The sequence below is a fragment of the Octopus sinensis genome, linkage group LG22 (genome assembly GCF_006345805.1).
Source record: "Octopus sinensis linkage group LG22, ASM634580v1, whole genome shotgun sequence".
NCBI classification, from domain to species: Eukaryota; Metazoa; Mollusca; class Cephalopoda; order Octopoda; family Octopodidae; genus Octopus; species Octopus sinensis.
In genome coordinates this window covers 11,868,630-11,883,981 of record NC_043018.1, presented here as the reverse complement: position 1 = coordinate 11,883,981, position 15,352 = coordinate 11,868,630, and the positions used below count along the sequence as shown (strand labels likewise).

Sequence of the window (15,352 nt, the reverse complement as noted above, 5' to 3'; positions counted from 1 at the left end):
ACAGCCCCACAACAAAATATCTATTTACAAATGTCTAGGTGAAGAATTTTCTCCCTTGACTATTATTGTAGCAAAAGGTTTTAGCATGTCTGATTACAGTCAAATGTGTTCAACATGATTTTATACAAATATACTTTATTCAAAGCTGCTTCAAGCAACATTAAGTGTATACATATATGTATATGTGCTTGTATGTATATATGTACGTACGCACACACACATCATCATCATTTAACATTTGTTTTCTATGCTGGTATTAGTTGGACATTTTGACAGGAACTGGTGAGGGCCAGGAGCTACAACAGACCCCCATTGCCTGTTTTGGCTTGGTTTCTACAGCTGGATGTCCTTCCTGATGCCAACCACTTTACTCATTGTATTGAATGCTTTTTTACATTGCACCGGCACCAGCACTTTTTATGGTGGCACTAGCATCAACAGGGTCATCAAGTAACTCACAAGACAAAACCCCTCAGCTGGGAAGGGGGAGCAGTATTGAGGTGAATGGTGGTTAAACATATAGAGGAACAGGGATAGATGTCTTGCTGTAGAGAAGATACATGGGTACCCTGACTGGAAAAGAAAGGAGAGTGAGTTAGAGAGTAAGATAAAGGGAGCAGTAGTGAAAAAGTTCAGGCTGATAATTGTGTAATAATGACGGACTCTCCCGTCAAAGACGATGTATGAGTGTTCAGCTTTCGCAGAACGACCTGCATAAATGATTTGTTTAAAGTGATCAAATGTATGTGCTGTACATCAGCTCTCTCTCTCTCTCTCTCTCTCTCTCTCTCTCCTTCAAATTGACATTGCCTGAACAGATGCACTGTGTACCACACATCAGGTGTCAAAGTGACTACAGAGCAACGTGAGATGAAGTGTTTTGCTCAAGACCACACTACACACCACCTGGTCTAGGAATTGAAACCACAATCTTGCAACTATGGGTGGAACACCCTAACCACTAGGCCATGTGTCCTCGTGATAATAATAATATTAATAATCATTATTATTATTATTATAATCATCCTTTCTCATAATAATCTAGTTGAGTGGGTCTAGTTGATTACATTGACCTCGCTGCTCAACTTTGCCTTTCATCCCCAAAAGGATGAAAGGCAAAGTCAACCTCAGCAGAAATCGAACTCAGAATGTAATGGCAGACGAAATGCTGCCAAGCATTTTGCATAGCTTGCTAACAATTCTGCCAGCTTGTCGCCTTAACAACAACAGCAGCAACAGCAGCAGCAGCAACAACAACAACAACAATCCTTTCTACTGTAGGCACAATGCTTGAAATTTGGGGAGAGGGTATAATCAGGCTGACCAAAGCCTTGTGAGTGGATTTGGTAGATGGAAACTGAAAGAAGCCCATTGTATATATATATTTATATGTATGTATGTGTGTGTGTGTATATGTTTGTGCATGTCTGTGCTTGTCTTCTCAACATCGCTTGACAATCGATGGTGGTGTGTTTACGTCCCTGTAACTTAGCGGTTCGGCAAAAGAGACAGATAGAATAAGTACTATGCTTACAAAGAATAAGTCCTGGGTCGATTTGCTCAACTAAAGGCTGTGCTCCAGCATGGCCACAATCAAATAACTGAATCAAGTAAAAGATTATATATTTGTGTGTGTGTGTGTGTTGTTAGGATCCAATCAATCATGGCAAAATAGTTGTTTAGCCTCTAAGTATGTGCAGGCTTGTATTAGAAATATGATGGAAGCAATAATCAGAAATGCATGGAACACACTTTGCTTGTTTTGTGATATCATTTACCAAAGATGAGATGCAAAATAAAATGATGGAACAGTATAGAATGGTATGGATTCCTTGAATTTTTGTAATGTAGTGAATAACTGCTTCATCCATTCCTTTCGATCACCTTATATATATACATATATATATATACATATACACACACACACACATACATACATACATAAATGCACACAAAAATCCAAGATGTGCAGTATTCTCTCATTTCCTTTGGAAAATTCAGACTTTTGATTTCTCTATATATCTTCTGAATTATTTTGTATTATTAACAGGTGTGTGTGTGTGTGTGTGTAGCCTCTTGTCTTGATATTATGGGGTAGTTGTGAATGAGTATTACTGTGATATGAACTGTACCACTTTTATCCATTTCAGGAATCTGAGTAAGCTTCTAGATTTACAGATTGTTATAGATCATATCCAGGTGCATATAGACAGAAAGAATCGAGCAGATGTTAACAGGTAAGACTTACACCTAACTGAAGATCACCCACTCCAATAAGGTGGCAATTTGGCTGAGAACATTTAGAACACCTTGCATTTTCATAGTTCTTTATGCTCTTAGTTCACTCCCAGCTTCCTCTACAATTGCAGCATTCTCCTTTTTATAACATACCATTTATAACATACCATTCGTTAATATTTTGTCACCTCCCCTACCACTCTATTACCTACCATGCATTACCGTTTATTAACTACCTTTCTTTTTTACTACATCCGCCTAAATTACTATTTGATTACCTCCTGTAGTATTTTATTCCCCTGCTTTTGCTATTTTATTACCTACCATACTTTACTGTTTGATTACCTTCTCTACGGTGTTTTACCTCTACCGCTACTTTATTATCTCTCCCCCTATTTTAGTGCATACCCAACTATTTTAACTTCCCCTAAAATAGTATTTGATTACCTCCCCTCTATTATTTTATTACTTCTCCTACTATTTGATTACCTCCCCCTACCTACCGTACTTTATTATTTACTTCCCTTACTATGTGAGTACCATCAGATCTTGTGTGTGTGTGTGTTTGTGTGTATGTATGTATATGTGTGTGTATATATATATATATATATATATATGTATGATGGGCTTCTTTCACTTTCGGTCTACCAAATCCACTCACAAAGCTTTGGTTGGCCTAAGGCTATAATTGAAGACACTTGCCTGAAATGCCCCTGAACCTGGAACCATGTGGTTGGGAAGCCAGCTTCTTACCACACGGTCAATACAAGGTCATAAGATATTTGAGGGCAGATTTATATTTATAAAAATCAGATATATAATAACAGATAACTTTATTATCAAAAAATGCTGTGAAGTTGAGAATTAGATCTTCTTTTCTATAATCTTATTCAATAAAGCCACCTTCAGCGTCAATAACTGCTTCTATACAAGATCTAAATCATCTACATGCTCCAATCAAGTGGTCCTGGTTCATTTTGGACATTACTCTGACTATGGCGGCTTTCAAAGAATCTTTGGTGTTATGGGCATGTTCATTGACCAATGCATAGATCTGAGGAATAAAGAAACCAAATGTTAGGGGTTATGGGATCATGAAAATTTTCAGCCATCTATTCCTGTGTTACTTGAGCCTTGTGTGATGGTGCAGAGTCTTGCTGAAACACACGTCTCCTTTCATTGCATACATTGTCTATCCAGGGTTTAACAACTGTTTTCAGGACTTCCATGAAGGCAGCAGAGTTAACTCTAAGGCCTTGTAGAAAGAAGTAAGGAGGCATCACATGTCCTTCATTGCTGACAACCCCTAAAACCATGACAGTTGCAGGAAATTTTGCATGCATAACTCTTAAAACTTCAGAAGGGTCTGCACATAACCTTCTGTTAACTTTTTGATCTTGATTGAAGTTTTTCTCATCTGCGAAAAACCAAACCAAATCTTTTGCTGGATTTTTCAGTTTGTTTAATAACCTTTTAGATCTGATGTAATGATTTTTTTTTTGTTGCTTCTTCTGGCATAAATTGACCTCTCGTCATCATACAAGACTTTTATCTGGTGTCTTTATGGACAACATTTCTGACCATTCCTTCTGACACATGGAAGTCTTTTACAATTGACCTCCTGTATTGTCTGAGATTGCAATCAATGGTCTGTTGAACTTGCTGGATAAATTCAGGTGTTCTGATGGTTTCAGAGCCTTTAGAATACTTTTCACTCTTTGATTCTGGTGATGCATTTCCATTTTTGGTCTCTAACTCCTTACCAACTACTTTGTAGACAAAAGATCTCATGATTTTTAAAAATCGAAATATTTCTAAATTGCTACGCTCAACCTTTATAGCCATGATAACAGCATGCCTCATCATTTCTTGAGTAAGCTGAGAATCTGCCATTATTATTTTCTGAAACAAAGATTATATAGTTTGCAAAAAATGCAGCATTGACCAAAAAAGGATATGTCATCAAATACCTTATGTATGTGTGTGTATATATATATATGAAATGATTGTAGAGGATTGCTGAAGCAAAAAGAAGAACCTGAGTATGGCATGGATAGACTACAGGAAAACGTTTGATAGGGTCCCACATAATTGGATACTCAAGGCCCTTGAGGTATATAAGATCCCTCCTGTCATCTGCAAAATGCTTACTAGGTAGCATGGCCAAGTGGAACACACATCTCCTTCTAAGCCATGGGATGAACCAATCCAGCAACATCAACATCAAATAAGGCATCTTTCAAGGTGACTCCCTCTCACTGTTACTCTTTGGCATTGTATTGATCCCACTCTCAAATGAACTGAATACCACCAGGTATGAGGACAAAGTTTATAATACCACAATAAACCATCTGTTTTATATGGACGATCTGAAGCTGTTTGCTAGAAAAGACCAAGCACTAATAGGGCTACTAACAACCGTTAAAGAGTTCAGCAATAACATTGGGATGGATTTCGGCATCAATAAGTGTGCTAAAGCAACTTTTGTAAAAGGCTAGCTCAGACAAACAGCTTCCATTAAACTAGATACCGACTCTACCACCAAGGAGCTTGACCCACAATAAAGTTATAAATACCTGGGGATAAATGAAGGAAATGGTATACAACATGCTACTATAAATGGAAAAATAAGAAAGGAGTATTACAGGAGGCTAAGACTCACACTAAAAACTGAAGTCAACTCGAAAAATTGTATTGAAGCCATTAACACCTTGGCACTTCCAGTAGTTTAATATAGTTTCAACATCATTAATGGAATCTTACAGAACTCCAACGCCTGGACAGGAAGACAAGAAAACTACTAACATCTAAGAACATGCACCACCAAAAGCAGACGATGAATGTCTGTACTTAGCTAGATGCAATGAAGGAAGAGGAATGATGCAGATAGAACTGTGAGGTACTTATCTAGTCCAGAGAACTGGATGCTGCAGCTTGTGTGCAAATATGAAAGCAGTAAAAAATCACATTCTATTGTCAAGGAAGCTTGGAAATTCACAATGGCACTTGGCATGAATCCTGAATTAGATGAAGAACCTGAAACCCCTGCCACGAAACAAGCGAAACAGTTCAAGCAGATTGCAAAAAAGAACGGGCAGAAACAAATTGAGGAGTGGTGGGACCAGAAAGCTCTGCATGGACAGTATCTACTTTGAAGTCAAAATGTTTATGTAGACCAAGCAACAACCCGTCAGTGGCTGAGAAGTTTAGGACCAAAAGCAGAGAAGGAAGCTTTCATATTGGTAGCACAAGATCAAAGCTTGCTTACAAAAGACTACTAGGCTAATGTTTTTCAAAACGGTTCTGACCCTAAATGCAGATTCTGCAACACATTTGACGAATCATCTCGTCTCAGGATGTCCTGTGCTAACACCAAACAAATACAAAAATCACCACAATAGGGTAGGAGAGTATTTATATTGGAAAATATGTAAGCACGACAAAATTAGCAATCCTACTTACTGGTATGAACATCACCCTGAGCCAATCGAGATTTTCCAGTCAACACTGACAGAACAATCCAGGCTAATCGACCAGACATAATTATTAAAGACAGGGAAGAAAATACTTGCAGATTAATAGATGTAAATGTTCTCACAGTTAAAAATATATCTGTAAAGGAATTTGACAAATTAAGTAAATATAAGGACCTGGAAATTGAAATACAAAAGATGTGGCATCTTAAAGCGAGAACTGTTCCTGTTATTGTGGGTGCCCTAGGTATGATAAAAATGGGATGTCAGAAACATCTAGATAATATCCCAGGAGAACCATGTCTCAGAGAAATGCAAAAGATTGTGCTGCCCACATCTTTAGAAAAATCCTATCCGTTTAAATGTCTGTGTTGTATTTCATGAAGATATTTCACTACTGCCCCTGCCACTTCCCCTCCCTAAGTTTTCAGATATCATACTGTAACATCTCTTATCGTTCACTCGCCCTGGGATGCTGGGTGTATCTTGGCAAGTGATTGCATCAAACATGCAGATTAAAAGTAAATAATAATAATGATGATAAACTTTGATAACATTTAAATATTTGTACTAACTTTGGTCTAGAAACTTCTTAGACCAACCGGAAAAATGAACTAATAAGGGAACATTTTGCAGACCTTTGATTTGCTATAAACAGCAGCCAAATCACACTCTCTTTCATCCGTCATTTCCAAGACAGTGACTTCCACTGTCTTGAAAAGGAATTGGTAATGACCCCTATCAAAATGACTGTCCTTTTCTGACATCCCTTAAAAAGGGAAGTATTGAATAATGTAGTCCAGGGTTTCCATCATATCAGAGATACAAGGTAATTACAACTGGACTATCTTTAACAATAGCTCTGCTTCATCAAGATTGATCTGGGCTTAAACAGCAGCAACCCCTCTCATTCATAATAAACCATTGAGGGAGCTTTTTTCTGCTACAAATAACAGTCTTATCTCTACCGCCTTCAAAACACACTTTAGATAATGTAGTCCTAGACTCACACACTGTATCATGGCATGATCACTGTTGTAATGATTTTGATCAGAATTGATTTCATGCTAAATAATAACAAACACAAGCCAAGAAGGGAACGTTTACATGGCTATCTCTACAGGAGATAGCAGCTAAATTTCTCATGCACTAAAGATTTAGAAAACACAATATGATATCTCAAACTCTATTACACGATGCACTTTTGAATCCTGCAAGAGGTTTTCTACTTGAAATGTTTTTGATCATCAAAGAGGTGATTAATCAGAATTTGTCTTGGAACCAAAAAGCAACTGCAACAACCAGTCCAAAATATTTTTAAAACTTGTTTTTATTTATATTTTCAGGACAGACATTTTATTTCATGCAGTCAATAAGGATACAATGAAAGTCATCTCAAAAGAAGAGCTTGAACAGTAAGTCATTGAATTTAATTGGTTAAGGAAACACAAGTCCTCAGTGAAAGTCCCTTTTTTTATAATCCCCAGCTATGAACTTCACTATTCTAGAAGTCACAAAAATGAAAAATGTCTAACAGTCTCTGTTTGCAAATATATTATAAAAGTCAGTATTTGTGTCTTCCTGTCAATAATAATTGTCTCCCTGTCTGTAATTGTGTCTTCATATCTATAGTCATGTCCCCATGTCTATAATTTTGCCTTTATGTCTCTCAACAAAAATTTCTTTATTATCTTTTACTTTTACAGAAAATTAGAAGAAAATGAGGAAGAGATTTCCAGTCTTCTGAAGAGACTTAAGCTAAATATGATGTCATTCAAAGAAGTAGAAAGTATTCCTGTTCGTCAGGAAACCAAACACGGCTTTGATAAAAACCTGATTATCATTATTGTTTTGATCATCATAATTCTAATTATACCCATCTCTACTGTAATTCTCTTTGTTATCATATCAAAAAGGTCAGTGACACTGATATTATTTTATATATTTGTTTGGCCATTTTTTTTATCATGCTGGCATCGATTAGACAACTAGATTATGGAAACATTGTTTTAGAGACAGATGCCCTTCTTGTTGCTAATCTTTACCTGTTTTCCAAATAAGTAATCTCTCACTCTGCAAGTGAAATCATAATGTCACTGATTTTTGGAGAAGAGCAAATGTAAACAAACACACAAACACATACATATTTGTGTGTGTGTGTGTGTGTGTGCATATGCACGTGTGTATACATACACATATAAATAAATTTACATAAATACATATTTCAGTATTTGGTTTAGTTTTACTTGCAAATGTCTCTTCACAACAGCAATGAATGAATGAATGTACATCACACACTACAGATTTAGAAAGAATTGTCAAAAGAACAGGTGAATTCAATTACCTAGCAATAAGCATAGGTACTCAGAAATTCCAGGTTGGTGTCTAGTATGCTGGAAGACCAGTGTTTGTTAGAGCAGGTCTCTTGGAAAAGGTCACTCTGATATAAAACTGGACATTTTGTGGAGCTTTGCTTGCGTTTGACATCATGGCATTCCCAAGCCTGTAATTCGTATTGGCACTGGATATCTGGCCCCAGCTTGTCTCTGGATCATATCAATAGGGTAGAGAGGGTCTATGAAGTGTTGGACCTAAAATCTTGCACTGGCAATGGTCAGTGATGGTCTTCCATCATGTATATATATGTATCTGCCTACATGCGACATACTCTGCCATGCCTTGACCTTCAAATCTTCATGAAGTCTTACAGACACCATCATTGTCCATCCCTCTCCACAGCTGATCTCTTCCAAAAAGATGGACAAATTGAAAAAAAGAAAGAGAAGAATCAACCCTGGTACTTTTATTTCTTGATCCCAAAAGAATAAAAGGCAAAGATGGCTATAGCAGGATTAGACAGCCAGAACGAATACTTAGAACCAATTTATTGACATTCAAATGTGACACCCAGTTTACCACCTTGTGTATGTGTGTGTAAGAGAGAGAGAGAGAGAGAGAGAGAGAGAGAGAGAGATCCTACAGTGAGTTGTTGCAGTTTCATCAATTGTTTGTTTTTCTCCTTTACTCACAGATACAAGAATAAATTTGATGAACTCCAATCATTGCTCTTTAATCAATCAAATATTAACGAGGGATATGAAAAAAGTGAAATAGGAATGTAAGTTATTTCAATTTTATAAAGCTGCCTCATACTCAGTGAACTTTCGAAATCACTTTACAAAATGCCTTCGTTTTTCGTTGGGAAGGGTTCATGTTTTTGTGCATTTAATTGTTATGATAAGATCCTTAAACTCACTGGCTGCAAGAGACTGCAGCATCAAAAACATCTTTCTTTTAGGACAGGTTCAAAATCTACAAAGTTTTTAGGAGGGTGACAAGAGGCTGTGATGATGTACAGCAGCCTTTCATTAGGTTTCAAGTAGGGCCTGTATGATCTGGTGCTATGTCTCAGAAATTTACACTGGTAAGGGGTTGGTCTCAAGGGTGTAAAGAGTGTGGATCAAGGTCTTCCTCAGCTTGTCCAGGGTGTACTCATTCCTGCCTCTAGAGGTAGCTAAAGTACCATATCTATAGAAGCAAAAGTGGGTTGATGGCACCTAGAGTGCTTATGAGACTACAGATATCTACGCTGTCCAATGCTCCCATTGTCATTTTCAAAGGAACCTTCTGGATCTGTTTATTTGACCCAGGCCAAAACTGGTCAGACAGACAGACAGACATCCAAACTATTGAACAGCTGCATTTGACTGGTGTGCATCATTGCCTCTGTATCTCTGTTGCTAATTTCAGTAAACTCCTTATTGTATGATGTTGGTGTTTTGCTTCCGGCTTCCTTGCATTTACTGTGCATCCTGTGAATTCTGTTTCTGATACAGGACATTTTAACTCTGATGGGCAAGGATGAATTATAATGTACAAATAGGCTCCTGCCAGCCGCTTCTCTGTAAAAGTTAGTGGAGATGGATCTGTTCTTTGTAATTTTGAATTCAAAATGAAGCAGAGATCAGGAACCAGTGTTATATATGTTTTATATGTCCACCAATATTGAACATATACATTTTAACAGCCTCTTCACAAGATGATATCAGTATGAAGATATTATCCACATACATGATGAATAAACACAGGAGGGACAACTGTTGAGGTGTTGACAGCCAGGAGCTCTGACAAGTTTAACCCTTATCAGCAGTCTTGAGATTTGTTCATAATCGGACCCTTCAAACTGGAAGATGGTGTTTTCTACTACAGTAATTAACAGTTCACAGATATCCAGAGCTGCAAGCCCAAAACAGTTGAGGTTGTGAGAGGAAGCAACGTGTTTGGTTTGTAAGTTGATAGCTAGGTTTGCATGGACGGAAATGTGTAGGGATGATGTGTCGTGGAGGTAGATGACAACTGTGGAGACTGAGTAGGGTTAAGGGGTGGGAACGGTCAATGATAATGGGGGTGAAGAGGAGCAGAATAGCAATGATGTGGGAATGAGAGGAAGAGATGACAAATGGCTGCCTATCTATAGAATATGTGTGTGTAAGTATATAACAGTGTGTAATGGAATATTATTTCAGATCTGACCATTTTGAGTCTTCTAAGGAATCAGAGTCAGATGACACCACATCGACCCAAGAGGTCATCAGGAAGCACCACAACCAGAACAGCTGAAGCAGCAAGAACAACCTCATTTGAATTCAACATTGTCCTAAACCCCCACTTTCAACCACATCTCTAGATGTATGTTACACCAAATTACATCATACCTACACTCAATGCCGTTTGCTTTTAGAGTCAGGCATTTTAGCTTTTTGTTAGATTTCATTTTTTATTTCTGCTGCTTACATTGTTTATTTTTCAGTTTCCATTAGAATATCTTTAATTTTCTTCATTGATGACTCGTCTCATTTTGGCTTCATTGCAGCCTCAATGTGTTTATCAACCAAACTTCCACCTTATCTTCTTTACAATTGACACATCTTCTACCTGCCTTCCACATCTGTTCTATCTATATTCTATGTTTTCTTTAAACATATGCTCTGTTATCAAATTCATTTTCACTGAGCTTTAGGTTTTGCCAGCAGGCAAAACCATGCTTGTAGACTAAAGTCCCTGTCAAAATGTCAAATTTAACTCTATTTTTACTATTGAGTTTCTCCATTAGCAACAGTTTTATTGATATTCTAACTTGCTTTAAAACAATAATCTCTATTTCACAGTTTCCACATGTTCTATATATTTTCCATTCCCTTTTCCTCTACTCTGCCTCTCTCTTTTATTCACATACCTTCCACATATGTTCTATGAATAGTTTTCATTCACTTCCCTTGTAGTTGCTACGTTTATTTTCCACTAAATTGCTGTCTATTTTTTTCTGCCTATATTTAAAGAAGCACATTTTTAGTTAATTGCCACACAATTGCATCAGAAAGTTTGATTTTCCTAGTTTTGATTCCAAAATATGTTGGTTTTTTTTTTCCTTTCTTTTTTGTTGTTGTTGATATTGATTGCTGTCCCCACCGTAATCAGTCATATTTTGACAGCCATTGTTTTGTTGTTACACCTCTTCCACTCCTCTGTGAGTTTTTCTCACTGAATGCCACGGCTTCATCTCAGCACACCAACGAAACATTGATCAGTCACAACTGTCGACTGCAATGAAGAGCAACCACTCTTCCAGAGAAATATTTTAGAATGGTTTTAGTAAAGTTTGGGTCCTTTTAGTACCACTTCTGGTAAAATTCAACACTATCACAAGGCAAGGCAGAGATAGCTCAATGGTTAAGCAGTTTACTTTGCAACTGAATGGTCTTGTTCAATTCCACTGCTTGATACGTTGGGCAAATGTCTTCTACTAAAACCTTGAGTTGACTGAAATTTGGTGAAGAATAAAATAATCATAGAAGTGATAATAAAGTTAATTATATAAGTGGTAATACAATAATTAATATGAAAATAAAATGATTAATAAATTAAGTGTGAATAAAATAACTGTTTATTTACTACAAAGGTAACAGGTGAGGAAAGATTTACAAGAAAATGGAGATTTACACAGAATTGATTATGGAAAAACATGGAAATCATCAGAATCCAAAAAGAATGAAATGAGATGTCCCAATAGGGGATGGCTATCCTAGGACCAAACAAGAGAACCTTAGAGACATAGGATTACCTTGACATCCAAGGGATAAATGCTCTCTCTCTCTCATCTGTGTTTTCCAGACAAGAGTAAAAGCATTAACCTGGACTATAATCAACCTCTCAATGTAATTTGCTGAAATGATAACAAATTAATGATAATACCATTTGTTACTAATAATTAATATTTGGCAGCTATCAGTTGTATAATGAATGCTTACTTTTATCCCTATTTTTTTAATTGCTTTTGCTGTCAAAGGAATTGTAAAGGTAAATAACTACAATTTTCACTAGTCCTATCACAAGCAATTCAATTTTGTTTCATTTTTATGGATAAATTTAACTCTCTTCTTTAACAATTTCATATTTTAACAAAAAAAAATTGGAAAACCAAAATAGCATTGACAATAATAATAATAATAATAGTATCTTTTATTTGCCACCAGGGCAAAGGATGAGAAGGGACAATACAAAGACAAACATCAAGTGTAGGGGTTTACCAATAGTGAAATGAGAGAAAACATATATATATATATATATATAATATATATATATATAGAAGGAGCTTCTACAGGACTAGAACTGTTTCATTCAAGAGAAATCTTCAGAGCTTCCTGAAGATTTCTCTTGAATGAAACAGTTCTAGTCCTGTAGAAGCTCCTTCTATATAATAAATTAATTTTACTCTGCTATGTATTGAGTACCTTATTTACTGTGGTTAACCCCGAATCAACCCGGGACCTACATATATATATATATATATATATATATAAAGGTATAATAAGGAAAAATAGAAGTGTAGATGTTACTTTATTCCAGGTTGGTACATATATCCAGTAAAAACTTTACAAGTTGTTTCCAACTCTAATTAATTCAAAACAAAACAAAATACAATCCTTTTGAAATCACAAATTAGGATTTTCCTCGGGAATTCGTTATTGGAACGAATGGGCTCTACCAACAAAAATATAAAGACCTTAACAATAGTCCAGAAAGGAGCAAGCAATTAAATTATGATAGAAAAAAATTAACCGAATGCCAGACGAATCAAAAATAGAAAAATATATAAATCCACTTCAACGTTAATTCAGATGACAATTCACATCATCATTATCATTTAGCGTCCACTGTGGTGGCCAGATAAGATGTTCAACTTCACTAGAATGCTCCTCGTGCCATTCAGTAACAACTTTAGCTGTGTGAATTGGTGCATTATCCTCCTGAAAGATGGTTGATGCCAGATCCACCTGACTGGCTCCTGTGCCGATGGTATGCAAAAAGCACCATCTGAACGTGACTGATGCCAGTACCACGACTGGCCCCTGTGCCAGTGGCACATAAAAAGAACCATCTGAACATGATCGATGCCAGGCCTGCCCGACTGGCTCCTGTGCCAGTGGCACATAAAAAGCACCCACTACACTCTCGGAGTGGTTGGCGTTAGGAAGTGCATCCAGCTGTAGAAACATTGCCAGATGAGATTGGAGCCTGGTGCAGCAGCTGTCTCTCCAGACCTCAGTCAAACTGTCCAACCCATGCCAGCATGGAAAACAGACATTAAACGATGATGATGATGATGATGAATGCATATATATATATATATATACCAAAATGAGGGAGTGGAAAAGGTAAAATGCTAGCCTACGTATGTTTCTTAACTAGCTGTATTCTCATTATGCTTGAATTCGTTAATTTGAACACCTAGCTCTTTTCAAATTTTTCACATTTTCATTCTTTTTGTCAGAGTGCCATGCTGTCTTCTAAATGTTTTTCTTTTTTAAATAAGGAAATAATTATCGTTGTTGTTGTTATTGTTTAAATAGGACAAGCTTTGAAAGGAACAGCAACAACAGCAGTGGTCATGTGAGTGGAAGCAGTTTTGATACAGAAGCTTCCCTCTATAATTCTGTGCCTCTGCCTGAGACAACCAACAGAAACCAGGAAACACCTTCGAACTCTACTCAGGTTCCTATAGAAGACCAACCAACTTCTTCAGAAACACAGAAAACTCCTTTAGAAAATCAGCAGAATTTATTACAGAACCTTGACAGTTTTCTAGAGGGATCTAATACAAATGTATTAGGACAGGAATCTGAAGACAGAGATGTCCCAGATTATGGCAAAACTGATGACCTGCAACAGCTTTTCAAAAGAGATGATGATGATGAAATGGAAAGCACAGACATATAGCACCATCATCATCATCATCAACAACAGGGAAGTTTCTTCATGGTTTTTTTTTTACTTTTCTCAAAATAAACACCAAATTTCCTACAAATTACTGTTTGCTGTCTTCAAAAACGAAAGAACCCATTGGATAATGTAGTGCTGACTTCACTATACCTGAACAAAAATATGTGATGGCATAGCTGGGATGCCTTTGACCATAGGCCTGCCCAATCATCCAGTGGCTGACAATATGCTTTATATATATATATATATTTTTATATTTTATTATATTTTTTATTGTATTATAGATCATAAATGATTTTTTTGAACAAAGCAAATGACAAAAATGAAGTGTAGTCAACTAAATTGATTCCAGTGAATTAAATCTGAATTGAGACTTTATGAATGTGGATGCTGTTGAACTCGAACCTCTGGTCTTTGAGTGACTCTGGTGGAGTCCGCTCTGATGCAAGCATTTGGCCCAGGGTTCCTGTCGGAGGATAACTTTCTCTCTTCCATTCACCAATCTTAGAGTCTTGAAAAGATATCAATGATGCTGCACTTCTTCCTCTGAATAAATTATAAAAAGTTTTAGAAATAAAAAAAATTCTTTATCTAAGCAAGACCTGAATTTTTTATTGAGATCATCATTCAGCCATTAATGGCTATTAATATTTTGCATGTGGAAGATTTGGAGCTAACCTGCTCCACAAGACACACATCTTCAGCTGAGTTGTGTAGGGTAAGAGGAAATGCCTTGCCCAGGATTTCAACATGCTGCTCGGTTTTGGGAATTGAACCCACCACTTTAACAATCATGAATCCATTAGTCTAACCACTAGGCTACACATCTTTATGAAAAGATAAAGTTAAATTACTATATTTTCAGTCTTGTGTATTTCCATTGTCTGGGCTCCAAGTTTGTAGACTACTGCATTATCAAGCAAGAGGTTAGCTGTGAGGACACTAACTCCTATCCCTTCACTGGCACTGTGTTCATAGCGAAAAGATTTAACTCTGAAATGATCCAGTTCCACTGAGTCGGAGGAATTCAGTACATCAGTGGTGCTGGTACAAAATTGATGGGTTTTGTTGATCTCACTTCTTACAACACTGGATATTAGCTCCTGAGATAATTAATACCAGTCAAGAAAGATTAATTTCTCATTTCTTTATTGCCCACAAGGGGCTAAACATAGAGGGGACAAACAAACGGATTAAGTCGATTACATCGACCCCAGTGTAACTGGTACTTATTTAATCGACCCCGAAAGGATGAAAGGCAAAGTCGACCACGGTGGAATTTGAACTCATAATGTAACAGCAGACGAAATATGGCTACGCATTTCACCCGTCGTGCTAATGTTTCTGCCAGCTCGCCGCCT

The 15,352-nt window shown here is 36.8% G+C and overlaps 1 protein-coding gene across 7 annotated transcripts in view; it reads left to right on the top strand.

Annotated features, from left to right (window-relative positions):
* LOC115223206 (protocadherin Fat 4-like) overlaps positions 1-14,859 on the top strand; it is a 168,620-nt gene extending 153,761 nt beyond the window's left edge. For 4 of the 7 annotated variants that reach the window (XM_029793671.2, XM_036512321.1, XM_029793670.2 and 1 more), the window contains exons 45-49: positions 2,151-2,237; positions 7,058-7,126; positions 7,418-7,627; positions 8,743-8,829; positions 13,622-14,859. In XM_029793671.2, the coding sequence (XP_029649531.1) occupies positions 2,151-2,237; positions 7,058-7,126; positions 7,418-7,627; positions 8,743-8,829; positions 13,622-13,988 (820 nt within the window). In that variant the 3' untranslated portion in view covers positions 13,989-14,859. Of the gene's footprint in view, positions 1-2,150; positions 2,238-7,057; positions 7,127-7,417; positions 7,628-8,742; positions 8,830-10,237; positions 10,892-12,057; positions 12,069-13,621 lie in introns of those variants that run through there. The other 3 variants (XR_005003481.1, XM_036512323.1, XM_036512322.1) reach the window with 3 other exon arrangements.
* The last annotated feature ends 493 nt before the right edge of the window (positions 14,860-15,352 follow it).